The sequence below is a fragment of the Vicugna pacos genome, chromosome 16, assembly GCF_048564905.1.
Source record: "Vicugna pacos chromosome 16, VicPac4, whole genome shotgun sequence".
NCBI classification, from domain to species: domain Eukaryota; kingdom Metazoa; phylum Chordata; class Mammalia; order Artiodactyla; family Camelidae; genus Vicugna; species Vicugna pacos.
Genome location: NC_133002.1, coordinates 39554643 through 39578010, shown reverse-complemented (window position 1 = coordinate 39578010; position 23368 = coordinate 39554643). Strand labels below are relative to the sequence as shown.

At 42.2% G+C, this 23368-nt stretch overlaps 1 protein-coding gene across 1 annotated transcript in view; it reads right to left on the bottom strand.

Moving 5' to 3' along the window:
* The window catches only part of MYO1D (myosin ID), a 311631-nt gene that overhangs the window by 179283 nt on the left and 108980 nt on the right, over nucleotides 1-23368 (bottom strand). The window contains exons 12-15 of the mRNA XM_072938959.1: nucleotides 22300-22370; nucleotides 18716-18790; nucleotides 13809-13941; nucleotides 2344-2510 (exon numbers count right to left, since the gene is read on the bottom strand). Coding sequence (XP_072795060.1) covers nucleotides 2344-2510; nucleotides 13809-13941; nucleotides 18716-18790; nucleotides 22300-22370 — 446 coding nt within the window. The remainder of the gene's footprint in view (nucleotides 1-2343; nucleotides 2511-13808; nucleotides 13942-18715; nucleotides 18791-22299; nucleotides 22371-23368) is intronic.

The window sequence follows — 23368 nt, the reverse complement described above, 5'->3', positions numbered from 1 at the left end:
ACAATTACCTCCTCTCTCCTGCGTCCCTGGTTCCTCCCTCTGTTCTGAATCATCCCCACCTGCACGTGAACATTTTCTGGTATCTCCTTGACATCATATTCTGGCTACTGCTTCCATTTTTCTCTGCCCTTATTCAAAGCCCAGATCCTTGACTTGTCTACAAGCATTCAACTCTTCACTTCACTTTCGCATCCTACTCGAACGGGGCTCTGCCCAGCCCTTTCTCCTTGGATCTCTCTGTTGCCAAGTCTACGGGGTAAGCTTCTGCTTTTATCTTACTTGATTTCACAGCAGCATTTAATATGGTAACTGCACTTTTCTTCTTGAAATGCCACCTTCTCTTGGCTTCTGTGACATAACCCTCTCTGGCGGTTTCTTCTGTCTCGCTGGTTGCTTCTTCTTTTCTCTTTGCTGGTTCTTTCATGTCAGACCACAGACCTGAAAGGCTGGCATGGGCCTCCTCCTCTTCTCTCTCCAGTTCCAAGACTCTATATATAATCTATATACCCATGGTTCCAGAATTTCTATTTGCAGCCTGGACTTCTTCCCAGAACTCCAGATTTGTATGTCTAATAACTTATTTAAGTATTTCTACCTAGACGTTTAGCAGCCATTTCAAACCTAACACAGTCAAGAGACAAATCTTGATTCCATCTTTGTCCCCAGTTCCATGTCCTCCTCCTCAAACTTCTCTTACCTCGGCAAAAAGGACCATGCTTATCTCGATGCTCAAGCCCAAATCTACCTTCATCCCTCTCTACTCCTCTCTCATCTAGCTGATCCCTGAGCAAGTCTTGTCCACTTTCCCCTGAAACACATCCCGACTCTGTCCACCTGGATGCATGATAATTCCTTGTTTCAAGGCACTATCATTGAGCCACAACAGCAACTCTAAATGTCTCCTTGCTTCCTATTCACACAGCAGCCGCAGTGATCTCTCTCTCTCTCTCTCTCTCTTTTTTTTGGGGTGGGGTAGGGGGAGGTCATTAGGTTTATTTATTTTTAATTAACCTTCTTTAAATGGAGGTACTAGGGGTTGAACCCAGGACCTCATACATACTAGGCATAAGCTCTACCACTGAGCTATACCCTCTTCCCCACAGTGATCTCTTAAAACATCCATGAGATTGTGTTGCTCCCTGCTTAAAGCCACCAATGGTTTTCTATCACACTTAGCCAAAATCTAAACTGTTTAGTCTGGATTACAAAATTCAGTGTGATCTGGCCCCTGGCCATCTCTCTGGTCTCATCCCACACCACTGCCCTGTCACTCAGCATCCTCCAGCCACACTGGACTGTGTTTGGTGCCAAACTTACTGTTGCAACAAAGGTTTTCCCTGGCTGCTGCCTCAGCTCCACCTGCTCTTTTCTCTGACCTGTGTATGACTGGCTCCTTCCCGACACTATAATCTCCTTAGAGACTCTTCTCACCAACTAATATTTTATGTATTTAATCATATTTTTGTGTGGAATCTGTAGTCTAGAAACACAGGAAATGTGCAATAAATGTTTTAAAATAAATGAACTGACGGAATTTAAAACACCATTCTTATGAGTCCCAGGTGTCAATTATCACGATCATTTTTAATAAATAACAATAGAAATAATATCTTACACACGTATTGAGTAAAGACTGTATGTCAGGCACCAGCCTAAGTGCTTTATATTATCTCATTTAATCCTCCAGCAACCCTGTCAAGTAGTTACTATTATTAGCCCCCTTTTTACACATGAGGAAACAGAGGCAGCTTATATGATTTGATTTGCCCAAAGTCAAAAAGCTACGAAATGGCAAAGCCAGGATTCAGGCAGGTGGATGGGTTTTAGGGCCTCTATGAACTACTGAATATTTTGTTACTATTGTAGCTACTAATATCACTAATGACAAGCAGCATTAACTGAACATCTACTGTGTGCCAGCCCCTGGCCATCTCACTTAGGGTCATCGGATCCTCACAACACCAGCTTATGAAGTAGCATTACCACACTCATTTTACAGATGCAGAAACAAAGTCAGAGAAGTTAAATTTCTAGCCCAAGAGCATGCAGCGAACGAGTGGCATAGCCAGGGTTGCAACCCAGATGTGACTCCAAATCCTCGTTTTCTCCCTACTCTACTACACGCCCACATTTTCCCCGTGAAGAATAAAACGTTTTCCCCGCCATGGTCCAAAAACCACAAACCCAAGGGGACCTCCCGCTGATCCTGGGGAAAGTCTTTCACATCTTCAGCTTCCCCAACTCTGCTTTCATGCACCAGATAGTCAGACTGTCTGCTGTGAGCTGATGCATTGTGAAACCCGGGGAGGACCCGTCAGGTTTCTTCGCTCAGTCCCGCCTCACCTGTGAAGAAACTTCTCGTACGTCTGGCGGAAGGCGAACCCTGCCCGGCGCACCCTCACGTTCTCCAGGAGTCCCAGGTACTCCACCTGGTGCCGGCAGCGCTCGTCGTCAAATATCTGCGGGGACTTCATGTCGTTGGGTTTGATGCAACGTACGTAATATGGTTCCTACAGAAATACCAGCGGCAGGTGGTTAAGTTCTGGTGGAGAAAAACCCCAGACTAAGGACACTAATATGCAATCAGCGTTAACTGTGTCAAAGCCAGCTCTGTGCCTCTGGTTCCTCAGGCATACTCTTACAAATAAAGCAGTTACTCTCCCTTTCCCCTCCCTGTAAAGGCTGGAAGCGCTCAGGCATTCCGCAAAAATTTTGTTTTATTATATTGTAGGATTCATCAGAAACAGGAGCAAGGGGATAAAACTAGGGTATAAGTAGTTGAGATATGTAAACATCAAGGTTTTTTTTTGTATTTATGGAAACTCGGTTAAAAGTAACAGAAGGAGTCATTTAATAGGAAACTTAATTTTAATGGAAATTTAATAGAAAGAGGCAGGAGCTGTGGTAAAGACATGCTATCATAAAGAATGGGAAATACGAGGCACAGCCCTGGGACACAGGTAGTGCTCCGTAAGTGCTGTTATCATCCTTGTCATCATCCACCGCCATCATCACCACCACTACCACGTTAGCCTGGACTTTCAAAAAAGAGATTAAAATATATAAGTAGAGAAGTTACAAAATCACCTGCAGGCATCAGTGACTAAGAGAGAGCCTAGCAATAAATCGTTCCCTCTGTGCCAATTAAGTTTTGAACCTTGTATTAGGTCATAACTCTGTTCAAATATGAAACTGTGTTTGGCACAGATCCTGGTACAGTGAAGATAACAGGTCATCACTGGATGAATCACTGGGGTCAAATGTATCCTACTTATTGGTGTAAAGAGTTATTTTCTTCTCTGAATCTGTTATCTATCAGACACACACAGTAGCACTTTAATTAAGAAAGAGTCTTCTGTACTAGGCAGAAGACTACATGAGGCAGTTTTGAGTTCCACTGAGGGCTGGAGGTCGGAAGTAGGGGAGATCTGCTGAATGTGACTTGACTTGTACTCTGAACAGAATAACAGTTTTGACACCTAAACAGGAAGCTCCAAGTGTATAGTGATCATGCTGCCTTCCATGATGAAAAGCAACGTACTTTTCTTCCTTTTTCAAAGGAAAATAGAAATTTCCTACTGTATCAGTTTCCTACGGTTGTAGATTACCACAAAGTTTGTGGCTTAAAACAACCCAAATTTATTCTTGTACAGTTCTGGAGGTCAGCAATGGGTCTCAGCGGGCTACAGATCAGGGTATCACAGGGCTGTGGTTTTCTGGAAGCTTTGGGGGAGAAATCATCTCCTTATTTTTCCAGCTTCAAGAGGCTGCCCACATTCCTTGGCTTGTGGCCTCCTCCCACCTTCAAAGGCAGCAATGGCCTGAAGAGTCCCTTCTCAGGGTGCCATCTCTCTAGATCTGACTCTTTGCCTCCACTTTCCCTTTGAAGGACTTCTGCATTTAAACTGGGCCCACCTGGATGACACAGGATGAGCTCTGTATTTTAAGGTCAGGTGATGAGCAACCTCAGTTCCCTCTTTGGTGTAGATCAAAGACGGGCAGAGGACTGACACGGCTATAAAGCACAAGCAGAAGCTTTCTTTAAAATAGAGTGATGGGTGGCCAAATGTTCATTACATCCAAAATGGTTTTCCAATGGAGCATTTATAGGGGGAGGTACGTAGCTTACTTTTAAAAGGGGCTTATACCATTTTAACAATACTGATTCTTCCAATCCAGGAGCATGGGATATCTTTCCATTTTTTAAAGTCTTCTTTAATTTCCTTCATCAGTGGTTTATAGTTTTCCATGCCTAAGTCTTTCACCTCCTTGATTAGATTTATTCCTAGGTATTTTATTACTTTGGGTGCTATTTTAAAGAGGATTGTTTCTTTACTTTCTTTTTCTGTTGACTCATCATTAGTGTAAAGAAATGCAACTGATTTTTGAACGTTAATCTTGTAACCTGCTACCTTGCTGAATTCTTCGATTATTTCTAGTAGGTTTTGTGTGGACCTTTAAGAGTTTTCTATATACAGTATCATGTAATCAGCATATAGTGACACTTCTTCTTTTCCAATTTGGATCCCTTTTATTTCTCTCTCTTGCCTGATTGCTGTAATACATTTAAAGCAAACAGTGTGATAGGAAAATGAGGGATTTACTTGAGGATTTGCTGAGTTTCTTAGGATACAGTCTTTACTGCTTGGTGGATAACCTAAGAGGAGTAGCACTGAGCACAGTAAATACCAAAATGCCAGATCTGTCTGTGTGCTTCGGTGCTGTTGTAACAGAATATGCCTTATACAGAATCAAGACACTTGGGTCTTAGTTGTCTCTGCTCTTAACTAGCTATGATAAAGTCTTCATGGACCTAATAATTTAATGAAATGAGGATATTTGGAATTCTACTTACATAAGGACAGATGAGGCAATTTAAACCAACACTCATGCTGGGGACACCAAGGACAGGCAAACAAAACAGGCAAAACATCTGCTTAAAGACACTGGAGAGCTAACAAGGTAGTGGAGAACCCAGAACCCAGAAGAGGTTTTTTCCTTTTTTTGGGGGGAGGGCGGGATTTGCCAACTCCAAAGGAAGTGAGGGGATCTGAATAATGGTTCTGATAGCCTCATAAGCAAGTAGGACAAAGATTAGAGACTAGGGCCTGAAAAGGAGGTCACAGGTAAACCCCTCTCACTTTGGGTTGGGACCCAAAAAGGCTGCCACTAGCAATAAGGGTGAATCAGAAGTAGGCAGTCCCTCCCAGGCACAGGGATTCAGCTTTGAATCATTTTAGTCCTTCAAACTGGGATAGCTTCTTTGGAATATCAGTGCTTTTAGCGGCCTAAAAGGAGCAAAGATAAATCTCCCCTAGAGAAAGATTACATAAACTTGGGCCTCCAATTCTTCCTGTACACAGTTTTGCAAATAGAATGTTTGGAACAAAATAAAAATTAACCAGACATATAAGGAGCCAAGATAACATGAATTGGAAATAGCAAAACAACAAACATACAAAACAAACAGACCCGAAGGGGTCTAGATATTGGAGTTATCAGATAAGAATATTAAAATAACTACGTCTAACATGTTCAAGATGATAAAAGACAATATTGAGAAATTTTTAGAGAACCAGAAACTATAAGAGCTAAACCAAATGAAAAACCTGAGACTCAAAATGCAATAGCAGAAATCAAGAACTCAGTACTTCAGTTAAAGAGTAGATTAGAAATAGCTGAATAAAAAAATAATGGACTAGAAGATAGGTGAGAAGAAATTTCCCAGAATGGATCATGGAGAGATAAAAAGATGGAAAACATGAGAGGTTAAGAGGCACAGAAGATAGAGTGACATGGTCTAAGTAACTGGGGTCCTGAAGGAGAGGAGACAGAAGGGGCAGAAGCAGTATGTGAAGAGCTAATAGCCAAGAATTTTGCAAAACCAATGAAAAACAATCAAGCTATAGCAAACTGAAGAAGTCCTATACATTGCAAGCAAGATTTAAAAAAAAAAAAAAACCCTACACCTATGTGCATCATAGGAAGACTTCTGAAAACCAAAGAAAAGCAGTCAGAAGGAAAAAGTCAGATTACCTTAAGAAGCAACAAATAGACTGACAGCTGACTTCCCAAAAGAAACAATGGAATCCAGAAGACAAACGAGTACTTCTCTGAATTGCTGAAAGAACTGTCAGTGCAGAATTTTACACCCAGCAAAAAAATATTCTTCTAGAAGGAAAACAGCATAAAATATTCTCAGGTAAACAAAAACTGAGAAAGTGTCAACATCGGGCCTCAAAGATACCAGGATGAAGTTCAGGCAGAAGAGAAATGGTCCCAGATGAAGGTCAGCGACACAGAAAAAGGAAGGAAAGAAGTGATAAATGAGGAAATCTAAACAGATACTGACAATACCTAGTAGTAATAATAATAATAAGATGTCATCATCTTACTGGCCTAATATATATATTTAAATATTAAGTATATTTAAATATAAATACATGACTAAAAGAGCACATAAGTGGGGAGGAAGATGAATGGAATTAAGATGTTTTATGGACCTTGCATTGTCCAGGAAGGAGATTAAAGCACCAAATATTAGGTTTTTACGTTCAAGAATGACACTGTAATAACTCAAGTAACTGCCAAACAATATTATGATATAAATCTTCTAAAATAATACAGGGAGTAAAGGGAGTGATAAAAAATTGAAACAGAGCGGTGGGGGGACGTGAGAGGAAAGGGTGTCCTCCTAGGCTTAACTAAACATTCTGACTCAAAAGATTCGTGGCCATACTTGGCACGAGTCTACTCGGAAGACCAGAGCCTGGCTCGCCAGCAGGCAGCGTCAGGGCGGTGCCGCAGTCCACACGGCAGGCCGGCGAAAGAGAGCGCAGGCCCACGGAGATGGGGTCCACAGCAGACACGTGTGGGAAGTGCCCTTGGTTTAAAAGCCTCACACCCCCTAGCATTCAACATCTCTTAGAACAATTCTAAAGACATAGCTCCCAAGTCCTTGACAGGGACATGCCTAATACACGAGTCACCACACTTGGGAAGCCAAAAGTATGTCATCCCCACCAGGCATTTATCATTCTCCCAGTTCAGATGCAATTTACGAGTTGGGTAGTTTTTATCATTAAGTGATGCTGCCTAGTAATATAGTTCAAATACATCTTCCTAGATTACAGGGGAACAGAGCTGGAAATTTAACTGAGGTTAAATTGTCAAGAGAAGGCACAGAATTTTGCTTACTTTGTGCCCAAAGTAATCAATCAAAGAGATTAGAAAAACAATAACAGAAACATAGAAGAGACAAGCAGCATGAATGAGATGGTCGATTTAAGTACAACATACAGTAGCTATGTTAAGAATAAATAAGCTAGATGATCTATTCAAAAGACAAAGACTGCCAGAATGGGTAAAAAACCAAAGCTAACTTTATGCTACTCATACATGAAACGTAACGATACAGAAAGGTTGAAAGTAACAGGGTGGAAAAGGACAGACCATGCAAGCCCTGGCCAAAGGAAAAGCTGGATGAAACTGTTTTATTTGTGCAAAGCTGACTTGAAGGCGAAAAGCAACTTAGAAATAAAGGCATTTCATAGTGATAGATGACTCAAACACTAGGAACAAATAACAGCTCTAACTTGAATAAGCCTAATACATTCTCAAAATATTTAAAGCAAAAACTGAAGGCACAACAAGGAGAAATCCAGAATCAAAGTAGGTTTTATCACACATTTCAGCACTGACAAACAAAATAATTAGTAAGAAAGCAGAAAGACTGGACAATAATATGACCAGTAAACTTGACCTAATGGATGTGTACAGAATATGAAATGCAAATGATGTTAATAAACAAAACGTATGAAGAAAATTTAACAAATTTTTAAGGACTGAAATCACACAGAGTATCTGACCAAATAAGATTAAGCTAGAAATCAAGAGTAAGAAGATAATTAGAAAATCTTACATGACTGGAAATTAAGAAATATACTTCCTGGGTTGAGAAGAAAATTACAGTGTGAATTAGAAAATATTTTGAACTCAGTAATTTATGCAATGATGTGGGCAAAGCAGTCTTAGTGTAGGGGATCCTTTCAGTAGTTAAAGTAACTCCACTAAACAGAAACCAGTTGAATGGAATTTTACCAGTATTGACAGATTACACACAGGAAATAGTAAGACTGGAACGGACACTAATGACCAAGTAAGAGGCTGGGAATGCCAACTGCTTAGTAATATAAAAACCTTCAGATAAGGAATCTAGTGGAAATACTTCCTCTATATTTACTCAGCATTCTGTCTCAATTTATAAATGCCGCCTCCTCTCTCTTTTATAAATAGCCGGACTGACTCAGCCTAAGAAATCTTAAATGTGACAAATTCTTAAGGGTCTTATTGCGGTTAAATCACAAAAGCTAATAATGATCTTATTCTCTTGCACTTTTTAACCTGCTTCTCCCTGTATTTTATGTGAAAAACATCCTCTGTCAAAGTACGCCAATCAGTACACAGATGAGCTGGAAAACAGTTGATTTACATGTTCATTTATTTAACCTGCGTTGAACACAATCGGAGCCAAAGGCAAATTCAGGTTCATTTAATAACATACTGACCATCTGCTCAAAGTGCTTTGTGAGCTATCAAGAGGTATACAGAATTATCAGAACTCATTCCTTAGATTCAGAAGACTTATAATCTAGGCGGGGAGATAAGATATGCATTTTAAATCACCGTGTGGACTCTGAAAAAGGGAGGCGTCAGGGACGTGCACTTCTGGTGATGGAGGACTAGGCAATTTGTATCAATCAACCTTCCTGAGGAATTCACTGAAAAAAAGTGCTAGTCAAAACACAGCACGGAGAGGAGAAATCTTGAATGCATCAAAGAGCTAATGATGCAGCCAAGATGAGACTAAGACTAAAGTCCAGAGGGGCGAGGCCAGCTTTCGGGGCTGCTTTTGTCTGAGAGGTGACTAGAGACCTCGAGAGGCAGCCATGAGGCTGAGCACAGCCGCTGACAGACTTAAGGGGCTCAGGGAATGAAAGCTGGAACCCACGGCCCTAGGTGCAGGACCACGCTTGGGTCTGGAATCCTGAACAGCCAACCTTGGGAGTTAAAGGTGAATGGAAAGGGGTTTGGCACTTTTAGGGATGGCAGGTAGCTGAAGGTTGAGCGACTCCAGAAGTTGGACTAAGGTGACTCCAGGACGTCGGAACTGGCCTGATACATCTTTTTAAGGTTAAACGTTCAACTTTTCTGTTATGTTTAGGAAAAGGATGAAAATATTGGCTAGCTTATAATTCTCACGTCATTAATGAATGGTAATATATCTGTATTCTTTTCCTTTAATCTGATTTGACAGTTTTTCTCCATTTATGTTTGCTATAATTACTAGTACATTTGGATTTATTTCTACCACCTTGATTTGTCCTAGCTTTCCTATTTTTTTTTGTCTCCTTTTTCCTATTTTTTTTAGAACGGATTTTTTTTTCCCCTCATGCTGGCTCTCCCCACCCTCAATCACTAGTTTGGAAGTTATAGCCTCATTTCTATTCTTTCAATGACTACACCAGAAAATTTAACAAGGAGTTATAAACTAACTTATAACTATATTTTTATCCTTTTCCTGAACAACCAAGGGCCTTAAACCCAAACCTTGCAATTTACATGCTACTGTTGTACTGTTTAATTCTAATCAGCATTTTTAATCCGCTAAAACATTCCTTCACAGTTTGTTTACGTGCACCCGCATATTTACCAATTTCTTTGCTCTTCTTTTTGCATTTCTGACTTGCATGTAGTAATCAGACTTCCTGCCACCGATATGCTGCCTTCACTCAGTGCCCAGCCTGCATCCTCCGTGCTTTCTTGTTAGTTCATGACTGCACTCAGGGAGCTGGTTTTTATAATTTACCTAACTTTCTGTTTGTTTTCAGTTCGTTTTAGTGGGTACCTTGCTCACCCTGTTGCCAGAAAACGCATTGTTCAGGTGTATTTTTAAAATCTTCACGTCTGTGTTCCTAGGTTTGCCTCATCTCTAGCTTTTAACTCATCTCTGATTTCATTTTCTCATGTTAACTTTGTACTAAGGTAATACTAATCTCATCAAATGAGGTGGCTTCTCTTCTTCCCATCCTTCAAAACAGCTTACGTATGATAGGAATTACAGGCTCCTTGAAGGATTTATAAAACTTATCTGTAGAACCATCTGGGTCTAAAGTTCTTGGCAAAGTCTGGGGAAGGCAGACTTCTGATTAGTGATTCAGAATCTCTAATGTTACTGATTTATTCAGGTTTTCTATTTCTTCTTGAGTTAATTTTGATAACATATTTTTCTAGAAAACTAATTTTTCAAATTTATTGGCATAGTTCAAAGTATTCTGATGCTTTAAAAAAATCTCTATAATGTATGAAGTGGTATCTTTTTTCATTCTTATTATGGCATTCTCTTTTTTAAAAATCTGTTTTATTAAAGGTTTATCTACTTGATTAATTTTTCTAGTCTATTACTTTCAATTTTTGCTATTTGAAGATTATTTTCTTATGACTTTCTTTAGATTTTCTTTGGAGTTCTGTTTTTGGCTTCTTGAGTTGAACTTAACTCATTTACTTTCTATTTTTTTCCCTTTTTCTTTTTAGTAAGGGCATAACAAGTGGACCACTTTAGAAGAATTCTACAAATTCTAATAGATTCTTTGTTATGCAGTTCCAGATATTTTGTAATTTCCATTGTGATTTCCAATTCAACCTGTGACTTATTTAGGAGAACGTTTTTAAGTTTCCAAGCACGTTAGAAAAGTTTTTAGTGCTGATTTTTATTTCACTTGTTGTGAGGATGGAGAATACATCTGTACATCTGTTAAAATAGCTGGGACTTCCTTTGTGATCTAGCATGTGGTCAGTTCTTGTAAATGTTCCATGTATACTTGAAAGGACTATGTATTCCCTGCTCCCTGGGTACAGAGATCTTTTGATGTATTAGATAAAGTTTAAATTTGGTTTTCAAAGCTTCTGCATTCTTACTAAGAATTTTGCTTGATCTATCAGTTTCTGGTAGAGTTGGTTTTAAACCTCCCTCTAGGATTGTGGACTTGTCAAGTTTTTCTTTCACATTTTTCACTTTTTTTTTTTTTTGCTTTTTTTTTTTTTTTGCTTTATAGAGTTCATGTACCATCATGGCTACTTAGTTGTAAATGGTACCTAGTTCAAAATGGCTTTACTGTCTTTGGTATTTCCACTTTATTATTATTAATCTCTTTATCTGCATTAATACTTTTCCCCTTAAATCCTATGTTCTCTCACGTTAATATTATTTCACTAGGTTTTTTTTCTTGGGGTGGGGGGTTGATATAGCTTCATCCACCTCTTTGTTTTTAATCTTTCTGCCTAGTGTAAATTAAGTTGCTCTTATCAACATCAGGGCAAAACTTTGGTGGTACTGCAGGTTCAGTCAGACCTTGGCAATTAAGTGAGTATTGCAATAAAGTGAGTCACAAGAATTTTTTGGTTTCCTAGTGCATATAAAAGTTATGTTTATACTTTACTGCAGTCTGTTAAGTGTGAAATAGCATTATGCCTAATAAACAAGGTACATACCTTACTTAAAAAATATTTTATTGCTAAAAAATGCTAATCATCAGCTGAACCTTCATCAAGTCACAGATCAAAGATCGCTGCTCACAGACCACCCTAACACATCTAGTAACAATGAAAACGTTCAAAATATTGCAAGAATTACCAAACGGACACAGGGACACAAAATGAGCAAATGCTGATGGAGAAATGGTGCCACTAGGGGTTTACCTTTTGCAGGGTTGCCACCAACCTCCACTTTATAAAAAATGCAATATCTGCAAAGTGCAATAAAACAAGGTATGCCTGTACCTGGATTTTCTTCCTATCCAGTCTGTTTAATCTATTTACATTTACGGTAAGTACCAATTAGATTTATTTCTAGCATATTAATTTGTATGTTCTAAATGTAACATTTTTCCCTTTGCTTCTGCCCTGCTCGCCTTCCTGCCTTCTACTGGACGGGTAAGGTGCTTACATTCTTTCGCCTGTCCCTGCTCTCCCCCTCATTCCTCCACCTCTGCAAACACAGACTGCGCGGCTTAGCAGGGTCTGCTAGGCCAGCTGCCTACCTCACAGACAAGTACTTTTTATTTCCCTACTTTGAAACAGAGTATTTACTTCCAGCTGGGTGCACTGCTGACCAGAACAAAAAGGCACTTCCCAGCTTCCCTGGCAACTAGGTACAGCAAAAGAGAAGTAGCGAAAGCACTGTGTGAGACCTCCAGGAAGTCTCTTTAAAACAGAAGCTCCGGCTGCCATTTTGGACCAGGAGGATGGATGCCAAGCACTAGTCTGGTAGAGCAGAAAGACAGAAGGAAGCTGGGTCTCCAGTAACCTTAGAGCTGCCACACCAGTCCTGGGATACCTTCTTCCGTACTTCATTTGCAGGCGAGAGAAATAAATGCCTCTCTTCTTTAAGCCACTAATTTGGCGGGGAGGGAGTGTGTCTCTTGTTTAGTAGCTGAATGCAATTCCTGATATGGGAATTATAGGTAGTTCTAGAATTTTTATTTTTAAAAAATGCACATTTAACTACGAAATTTAGAAAATAAAAAGTGATCTGTTTCTAATGAAATAAATCTGATATAGCTTATAAACAATACGCTTATGAGTCATGTATTTTAAAACATCTATTTTGTAAAATTCTGTGTTCATCCCTGTTTCTTGTGTCACACGCCTTCCTTCTAAGCTCACCTCCCTTCTTGCTGGATGAGGCAGGTTGAAGCCGACCTACCGAGAGAATCAGATGGACAAGAGGAGGAGTCCTAATTGTATTCTCACCCCCAGCTCTGGTGTCCCTACCCCGGCCTTGCTGGAGGTTGGATTATACAAGCCAACGAATTGTACTCATTTGCTGTCACCTGAGGCCAAAGAATCCTGACGAAAATAGAAAGCTATTGAAGAGACGTGTTCTTGTGGCACCTGCCTAATTTATCCACAGAGAGGTAACCAGAAATAATACAGATTTAAATTTTTAGAGAGGAAGTTGATTAAAAAAAAAAGATAAAAACGAAGAAGAAAAAATACACTGGAAAAGCACCAGAAGAGAAAGATAAAAATGAAGGAACTAAAAATAATGAGTCCTAGAATGCTGCCTAATTTATCAACTTGTCAATGGCAGCAGTTAAGAGCAGAAATCTGTTCTTTAAGGAAAAACACTGGGGAAAAAACAACCCAAAAACCCAGACTAAAGTTATCAAACAGTATTAGACCTCAAAGGAACAATAAAAAGCAGAAATAACTGTCAATAATACATCTCTTTATTTCAGTTATTTAAAACAGCCTATGGATAAGACTTAAATATTAAACTTCCTCTTAAAACTTAACCTGGTTATTTTGCATTCAGATACAATATTAGGATAGCATATTATAATTTAATTCAAGATTAAAAACAAAAAAAGCCAGGCCCTGTCTTCAGCACAGGGCTGCAATTCATTTTGTCAGGCACATACTAAGCCATATATATATATATAATTTTTTTTAAAAGATCTCACTAAGACTTTTCCCTTGATGACAACATTAGAAGAAAAAGCCCCAACTTAAGAAGAGCATTTCACATGGGACATGAACAACTGTTTCATTAAGCCATGTTAAAAAAAAAATTAACCCGAATTAAGAATTCCATTATAACATTCACTTGAAATACATGAATGTATGTTCTTCAACATGATTTATTTATTACAATAACTTAAAGAGCAAATCATACATACATTCTCTGTAACATCTCTCAAGAAAGAATCTATGAAATAAAATGGATATTTAAAAAAGAAAAGAGTTACCTTTGATGCAAGGTTGTCTACTAAGGCAATCATAGAATTCTTAAATAAGGTGGCGGCGGTCAGGGGTCTCTTGGTCACCTCTGTGATGCTCAGTTTGCCTTCAGGCCACATATTCTTCAGCACAGGATTTGAACTGAGAAGCACAGAAAGAGCGGTTTGAATGTTACATTCAAATAAGCTGAAAAAAAACTGCTAAGCAGTCCTGCTGAACTGTACCAACTGCACAGCAGACTGAACTCACAAGGCCCAGCTGGAAAAATGACTCCATCCAGAAAATTAGGCTGAAAGTATAATGACAGGTACCACACCACAGAGCAAGAGGATGTGTCCAAACTGGACTACATTCGAAAAAGTCTTTAACCTTCTTTAAAGTGACTGGACTACATTCAAAAAAGTCTTTAACCTTCTTTAAAGTGACGTCGGACGAGTTACCGAGGACCCTCAAATGGCTTACATGGCTCTTTTACCACATACCTACAATGAAATGGTTTTGGTGGTCATTTTAAGAATGAGAACAAACTGCCAGCAGGAAAATGATTCTCAGTGTCCCGGCAGAATTCACGAATGTGAGAGCATCTTCCAACTGAAACAGATCTTCTTACAGTAGAGGTCACACCACAAAAAGCCAGGTCTTTCGAAAATCCAGATCAGAGTATAACCACCTTTACATTGTCTTCTAGGAAATCCCTTTACTGCAGCTGAATTTATGAACACATTTATAGGTGGCGCTGGCAGTTATAATATTTTATTGATGTGACACTAAGACGGGTTGTGATCCAATTCTTAAAGTGCACTTCAGGCCAGTTTTCAGGCTAAAAATGATATATTCCTTATTTGGCTCCATGGAGATATTTGTATATACATGTGTGGTGGTCTCCGCTCTGATTTTCCTCCTATTTCACCTTGGGTGCTTTTGATTTGAAAGTAAAGGAACTGAAAAATGTTGCTTGCTTCCTGGGAAACTTCTCTCTTATTGAAACTTTTTTTTTTTCAATTGAGGGTTGAGAATAGGAAAGACTTAACACGGTTTATTGTGTTTCCTGCTGCCGTCACTTTGCCCACTTTTCCCTCCCTGGTATAAAATTAAGAAAACTGAGTTGGTTTCCCAAACATCTAGTCAATTTCTGTATACAGGGGCTCCAAATAATAGCAGCAAACTGCCAGAACGGATGACAAAGGTGCAAGGAGCATAAACGGTGAGGTGCAGGGTGACCGGGTCTGTGCACGAAGGCAGAGCAATACTCCGAATCCTCTCCGTTGCCAGGAGGCTGTGCCAACTACCATCAAAAGTGGCTATAAAATAATGCAAGGACCTGTGGCTTATGCACCCAGTTTTACTACGTTCCAGTCCTATTTCATAATTTTCCAATGATTTACATTATCAATAAAAATGACCACATAAATGGATATTGCTTTTCCTCAACTTTTCCATTTCAGTCTTTAGCAGAGAGACAACCTGAGGCAATGGTTCTCAACCTTCAGTGCAAATGAAGCCTGGATGCCTCCCTAACACCTATGGAACAGAACTGCCAGAAAGCAGAGCATGTGCACCTTGAAAATCACTGGTTTTGGGTCTATGCAGTTGCCACCCCTAGTTCCACCTTTCTGTTTAGACACTTTTCCTGTATCACCTTGTAAGTGGAGGGAGGGGGGAGTGTTGAAAATGAAGGAAATAAGATGGCTATTATTGTTATTATTATATTATTATTATTAAACAGTAGAACGGATGCATAATGAATCAAAACAGACACATACTGTCCTTTTAAAGAGAAAGAGCTTTCAGGCCAGTAAGTCAACATAGTTTTCAGACATTTAAAAGACACTTTTTCTTAAAAGGGAAGCTTGTTTATCCAGAAATCCAGCATGCACTACAGATAAGGCAGAGTGTACCTGGCTAACGAGAGAGGTCAAGGGTCATCCGTGTACCTGACACGCCACCTGCTTGCTCCTTGCCTCCTTCCATTTACACGCATGCACACACACCCACTGAAATTTTGGGAGGTCGTTTAGCCATGAAATCATGGAACAGTGTCCAAGCGCAAAGGCAGCCCATCCGAACACCATCTAGGAGGATAGTTTTAATCAAAATAATTCCCAGATTTCGCACCCCAGTGGCAAGGCCTTTCCTACTAAGGACATATACACAATAAGTTGCAACAAACAGACTTTTAATCTTTTTACACCTTTGGCAAGACCATCTCTGTTGTGAAATGGATTCATCTTAGCCCGATGCCTTTAATTGCTGGATTTCTCTACGTTCCTTTGTTCTGATTCCATGCTTACCAAGCAACTCAGCAATTCATAAACTAGAGTTCCATTTGACCCCCCAGGCAGGTTTTCCAGTAGGGAAGAAGAGCCCCTCATACCAACGCAAGTGTTCCATACCGCGAGACTGCCGGATTTTGCGCTGGAAATCAGTCCACTTGCTGCTTTGTTTCTGCACTGGTCCTCGGAAGATGGGGTTCCCTGAATCCACCACTAGAAGGGGGAGCTGAGCCTCTGGGCTGTGACGAAGGCCACCTTGTGCAGCCCCCTGGAAGCCTGGCGGCCTTCCCGAGGCAACCCGCCCTGACTCCGCCACTGGCCAACTGAGGCCACTTTTCCAATTTGACTTTTTGACGTTTTCGACACAGAGCAATGCCACACTCTTTCATTTCTCCCTCAAAATGAGTGCATCTTACCTGACAAACCAAGCACCGAAACTGCTTTCTGAAAGCCTCTGCCCTCCACAAGCAGCTCGTGCGTGGGCCCTTCCCACATTCCCATCACTACAAGGCCTGCGTCTGTCTAGTGACGATGGCTCCATCCCTGCTCTTAGCCACTTCAACACCCACACAGATGGACCACTTTATAGCAAAACCTCTTGAAAGAACCATTGAAACACAAGGTCTCCACATTCTTGTTTTCTGTATTCTCTTGAGCCCCCTCCCATCAGACATCAGTTTTCATGACTCCGTTGAAACCAGTGTTGCCAAGAGTCCCACCGACCTTCATGTCAGCAAATCCAGTGGTCAGCTTTGGTCCTCACATCACTCTGTTCTTGACAGTAAGACACAGTTGATCATTTTTCCTGGCTTGGCCTCTCTGACACCAGATTCCTGGTTTTCTCCCTATGTCACTGGCAAGCTCTCAGTTTCCTTTGCCAGCTCCTCCTTCCTTGCTTGACTCTAAATGGTGAAGTGTCTCGGGGGATTCACCTTTCAACCTCTTCTTTTATTTTTTTGCCCATGCTCAGCTTAGATAATCTCACCTAGACGATGGCTTTAAACACTATCAATATGCCGACGACCGTGAATTTACGTCTCTAGCCCTGCCTGTACCCTGAGCTCCAGATGCAGGCATACGGTCACCTAGTGGGCATTTTCGACGGGATGTCCAGTTTGCATCTCCGGCCAAACGTATCCAAAACTAAACTCCTGATTTCCCCCCATGAATAAGTGCCTCCTCTCGTCTTCAGACATCGAGCACCCCTTCCCCACTGCTCAGGCACCATCTGCGATTTCTGTCTCTGGCACATCACACGTCCTATCCATCAGCGATGCCTGTGGGCTCTACTCTCACAGTAGCACCCGCTCGGACCACTTTTCATTGCCTCGGTCACCACCATCCAGGTCTCAGCCTGGATTACTCGATGAGCTGCTCACCGGTCCCCCTACGCCCGCTCCCGCCCTTCACAGTCTGTCTTTACACAGCAGCTCTGCTGGCGTCTTTAAAATAGAGATCACGTTGTACCACACCCTCCAACGGTCTCCCTCCATCTCTGGCTCTCACACTTGTCGCGAGCCAGGCCCTGCTGACCTCTCCAAAGTCACCCCCGTCACTCTCCCCTCCCCTGCTTCCAGCCACACGGGCCTTCCTGCCGTCCTCAACACACCCAGGCTGGCACCTGCCCCAGCACCTTGAGACCAGCTCTCCTCTGCCCGAGCGCTCCCTCCCTCAGCTTCATGGCTCATCCCCTCACTTCTCGGAGGTCTCAGCTCCAACGACACCTCTTTGGAGATGCCTTTTCTGACCACGCTGTCTGTAACGCCTCCCCTGCCCCTGCCGGTCCGCACCCTTCCATCTCTCTCGCCTACTTTATTTTTTCTCTGCAGCACTTGTCAGTAACTGAAAGCTCACTGTTTATTGTTCATTAACTGTCACCTCCACTAGGATAACAGACCTCAGGAGGGCAGGCGCTTTGCATCCGGAGAGCGCAGATGCACGTGTGGCTCAGAGGTGCCCACTACACTTTTGATGATCTACTGACCAACCGACCGAGTAGCCTTAATACGTGAATGGCGACACTTCTCTAAGCCAAAAGGAACCAGCTGGCAAGGAAGCCTTTCTCCTTCACGGGTCTTCTTTCCGAAGTTTATCTGTACTGGGTGTGAACTTGCTGTCCTTTGGCTGGTTTTATTTCTCTACCGCTTTTTCACATTTTCTTGGATTGTGAGACGAATCTGTCCAGCCAGGACCTATCGCCACTGATACTAGACGCCACTCTGATATCAAGGTGGTCCCTTAGCTGGAGCCAAAGACACACAGTGGGAACCTGAGTGTGTGAAGCTCTCAGCTGGGACAGAGGTGATCTGACACTGTCCCATCACCGCTGGCCTAGCCTGGGGACCGCTGAGGACACTGGTAGGGGGTGTCAGGAGGATGGCAGCAGGGAACAGAGAAACCGCGGCAACCCAAGGGAAATCAAGGAAAATCATATTCGTAGCAGGGTCCCTGACCTAAGTTTATAGGTTTTATCATCGTAAAATAACTTATTATCTCATTCAGTACGTATGATCCAACAGAACTAGAAAAACTGGCAGAAACATTTAAAATGGTCACGTAAAAGTAATCATGTGCAAACACATTATGCAACACGTATGTCAATGAGCTTACCATGAAGAAAATTAATACAATTTCAGTCCTACCTGTTATACATCAGGCGTTTGAAATCTTGAAATAAAGTGTCTTTGTTTTTGTCGATAAAACCAATGACAGAATAGCTAGTTGAGGGGGAAAAAAAACACAAGAGAAAACACATTATTCACCAAGGAAGAGCCACTTCTAAGCTTTTCTGGAAGTCTACAAGCCCTTCTACTGCAAAAACTTATGCACCAGTCATCTCTAAAGCTGATGCTGCCCACCTAGTTCTGGGTTAAAGAACATCAAACCTGCCTGCCACCCAGAGGGGGTGCTCGCTGCCTCTCCTTCTCCGGAGGAGCACGAACCCCAACATCCTCATTACGATTAAGATCACCATTTTCGCCTGGCTTGTTGCTTACCTCAGGAAGATGCCTTTTTAAAAGACAGCTGTGTTTATCATCTGGCATTCCTAAGATAAAAGCAAAACAGGAATGTACAGGAACTAACCGTCTCAGCGGTAGGGAGGTCAAAGGGCTCGCCTAAGGTTGGCTCACTGTACAGGGTGGGAGAAAAGAGTCCTGAAGAATTGGAAAGGACAGTGAGAGCTGGATATGCAGAGGAGAGGGAGGCAGGCAGGTCACACGGGAAACAGGTGTAGTGAAGAGGCGGGAGCAGGCACACGCATGGAGGTCTTGAGAGGAAATGAGGAGGTCAGGACTCATGGTTCGGAGGCAGGGACGTGAGTAAGGTCTTGGAGGTCCAGCTAAAACTGCAGCTGGTGACAAAGGTAGGAATGGGCGCTGCTCTGCGGCAGTGCTGGGCATGGACTCAAGGGGGAGTGAACTGCGGGGGTGTGTGTGTGTGCGCGCATAACAGTAACCTAGGATTCCCCACGACTGAGGCTAAGAGGAGGCTGGGGACACAGTAACTCTAGACGCAGCTGCTCCTTGCAGCTCTCCGGTCTTGCCTGTCTGTGCTTCCTTCCTTGACGATCCCGCCAGTGTAGACCATTCTCATCTCTCCAGCCCTGACCCCTCAACCAAAGTTTCAGCCTTACACATTTAATTCTGCAAAAAAGTTCCTTCGGGCTGCGCTGCCCATGGGCACTTCAAGGCCACCGGGTCCAAAATGATTTCCCTGCCCCCTTCCTACCTAGGTCTTCTTCCTGATACCTTCATGTCACTTTTAACTGAATCCTTGAAGTTGCCTGACTCTTAATCTACGGTCAGACCCATACAATTCAGACTTCAGAGGCCTTGTTCGGGCCTTTAGGGCTCATTGCGATTTGGTCTCAATCTGCTCTTCTAGGCATTTCTACTTCTCTTCTGCCACCAAAAGGACATGTTCCAGTCAAAGGGGCCCAGTTGCTATTTCCTGAAATTTTTTTTTATTTTTAGCACCCTTCCCACTTTTTCCTATAAAAATAATTCCTAGCACCCAAGGACCAGCATCTGCCTTCCTGGGTTTATTACACACACAGTTAGAAGCATTATATCATTTGCTTATTCTGAATTCTTACAACACATGTTATTAATCATATTGCAATTATTTTCAACCATCTTTTGTTGCATCAATGTATATAAATGTATGTGTGTGTATATATATATATGTTAATAAATATACATACAATCACATATGTATGAATGCATCTTAATGGAAAAGCTCTTTGTAGGCAGGGACCATAGTTTATAAAGTATTGTGCAGATAGAAGATATCTAGCAAAAGTCTAGAAAAGGGTTGAAGGGCTTAAGGAGAGAAGGGGAAATCTGAGGCATCGAATATTTCTCCAAGGGTCTGGAAACCTAATTATTATCTCAACTAGTCCATAAACTTGCTGTGTGACCTTGGGTAAGAATTTTACACACTCTGCGTAAGTTCTTTTATCCATAAAACAAAGGGCCGGCCCTACATGGTCTCCAAGGCCAATGTCCAGTGATGCACTTAGCCAGTCCGAGCTGCACAGAAGTGCCCTGTGAGTGGGGCCTGGATTTCAGTGGCAGGTATCTGTATGGAACTGGGTCTTCCCTCTTCAAAGTGTTCTGGGGCCTGGGAACAGGCCCAGGAAAAGTGGGTAATGGTGCCATTCCAGCCTTAACGGCTAGTTTGACAGATGGGGTGATAATTTGGAGCCATATTATTTTATGATTCTAGAGTTTTAACTTAAATCAGGAATGGCTATTAACATTTCTTCAAATGTCTTTTTGACATTTACAGAGACGATCATTCGCTTTTTTGTTGTTGCAGTTTTCACTCTCTTCCTGTAATGGGTTATGTGAATAGAATTCCTAATGTAATAAATGAGGAGAAAGGAAAAGAGGGGACTTCAAACAAAAGCAAGGTAAGGAGCAGGGTTCGGTGGACAGTCAGAGCATCTAAGCACAGCAGAGGGGGAAATGCCTTCCTTGAAAGACAACCACGTCAAATTCCCTGGAACCTGTCAATGTAACCTTACATGGTACAAGATGTGAGTATGTTAAGGATCTTGGGAGGAGAATCTAATTCTGTATTACTCAGGTGGGCCTTAAATGCCATCACAAGTGTAGCTTTATGAGATGCAGAGGAGGATTTAACCCAGACACACTGAAGAGGGGGAGGCAATGTGACCCCGGAGGCAGAGATCAGAGTGATGCAGCCACCAGCCAAGGAAAGCCACTGGGAAAACCAAGGAACATTCCTCCTCTAGAGCCTCCGGAGTGTGCCCTGCTGACACCTTAGATTTCAAACTCCTGGCCTCCAGAACTGTCAAAGAATCAATTTCTGTTGCTTTAAGCCACCAACACGCAGTAATTTGTTATGTTAGCCCTAGGAAACTAAAATGCTAAGGTAGTTTATATATACATATATGTATATATATGTGTGTATATATATGTATATATAAATATGTATTTTTTTAGTTATTATTTTCCTACGACTTTCTACCTTTATTGCATTGTAACCAGAAAATGTAGCTTATGAGAATTTTACGTTTCCAAATAACATTTGAAAAATACTGCAGTAAAACTGGTTTTTGCTCACAGAGTTAGTAGTTTGTCACATACAATGATGACCCTCACCTCGGGGCCCGAATACCTGCTGTCTCTTCTGCTTGGAATGCCCTGTCTTCTCCGTCTCCTCTTCCTGATCCTGTCCCCTGACTAAGCCTCTTTTACGTTCAGGACTCAGCTGGGATACCAGTTCCTCCAGAAAACGGGGCAATACTCCTCACCCTGGGTTAATTATTCCTCCTCAGAGTTCCCACAATGTCTTGTGTGTCTCCAGTATAACCCTCTCCATTCTTCACTATAGCGACTTATCGCGTACCAGCTTGCACCCTCCACTAAACTGTCAGCGTCTTCAGAGTGAGGCCCGTGTCATCCATCTTTCTCAACGTACTCTGAAGGTTTATTTATCCATCAGTTGACTTAGACTGAGGGCCAACTATGCCAGGAACTGTGCACGCCCACGTGGTGCGCGTTTAATAAATGTCTGAAAAGCAAGGGATGAGTGATGCGATGCCAATGTTTGAGTGCAGAAATTAAAATACGTTGGCATGAGAAACGGCTAAAAAATGCAGACGAATAGGAAAACAGTTTATATCTTTCCCGATTATGTTTTCTGAAGTGAGGCTGCACGCAAGTCATCACGCCAGGTTCCAGAGTGAGATACTCACACCACGTCCCCAGCGTAATGTCGGATCCGAAAGTCTCGATCAAACTCCAGGATTTTGTCCGAGGCGCAGAGCTAAGAAAAATCAACAAGGAGATGGTTTTGATAACAGAACATTTTCACTTTCCTCCAACTTAAAAGAAGATGATGAGAATGTCTCAAATCACAATATCATTATGAATGAAACCACAGTGTGCGGGGCCTAATACGGCAAATGTGGCATAAAGACCGTGAGCGTTTCCCGGAAGTGCAGATGGCTAGGCTTCATTTCCCAGCCACCCTTGCAGTTGGAAACGGCCAAATAGCCAAGTTCTGGGCAATAGTAGGTGAGTGTAGGTGAGGGGAGGTGAGGCTCTTCCAGGCCAAAGCTCCTAAGAAGTGGGTGATTGATTGTCCTCTGTACTTTCTTGTCACCTCCCACCAGCTGGATGTAGAGAATAGTCCTGAGGGGATGGAAGAGCCAGGAGAAGGAAGAACTGGGTACCTGATTGGGAAACAGACTTGTACTGTCCATGACACTTAAACCTTGGCTGCCACCTTAACCCACAGCCCAGCCTCCCCTGACTGACAGAGCTGAAGGAGGCCCGTGCTGAGGGGGTGCCGTCTCCAAGTATGTACATCTCGCTCAACACCCACACCTGATATCTGAAGGAAGCATTATGGGCTCTCCTGTGCTCACATGGAAACGGAGGCTCAAACCGGCTGGGTAACCGGCCCAAGGCCATGGAGCTGGTGTGCGGTAGCTCTGGGAAGGATCTGTGGGACAGAACGCAATGCCTGTTCTCTCCTATGTACACCACAGCCTGGCTCGCCCGCCTTCCGCTAAGCTGGGACTCCAAGCCTATCATTGCACAGAAGATCAACCTTCTGTAGCTGCTGCTTACTGAAGAGGAACCTGATGGAAAGGTGGTGTTTACGTAGCCCTGGGACTCTTATGACTTCCTGCAAGTTCCTGATGACAGTAGCACCTAGATTCTTTGTCCACTCTGTGGAGGATCACGCGAGACCCTACAGGTTGCAAAGACGTCGAAGAATCCACAGGCTTTGAGCATGGTTACGTACAAAGGCCACTT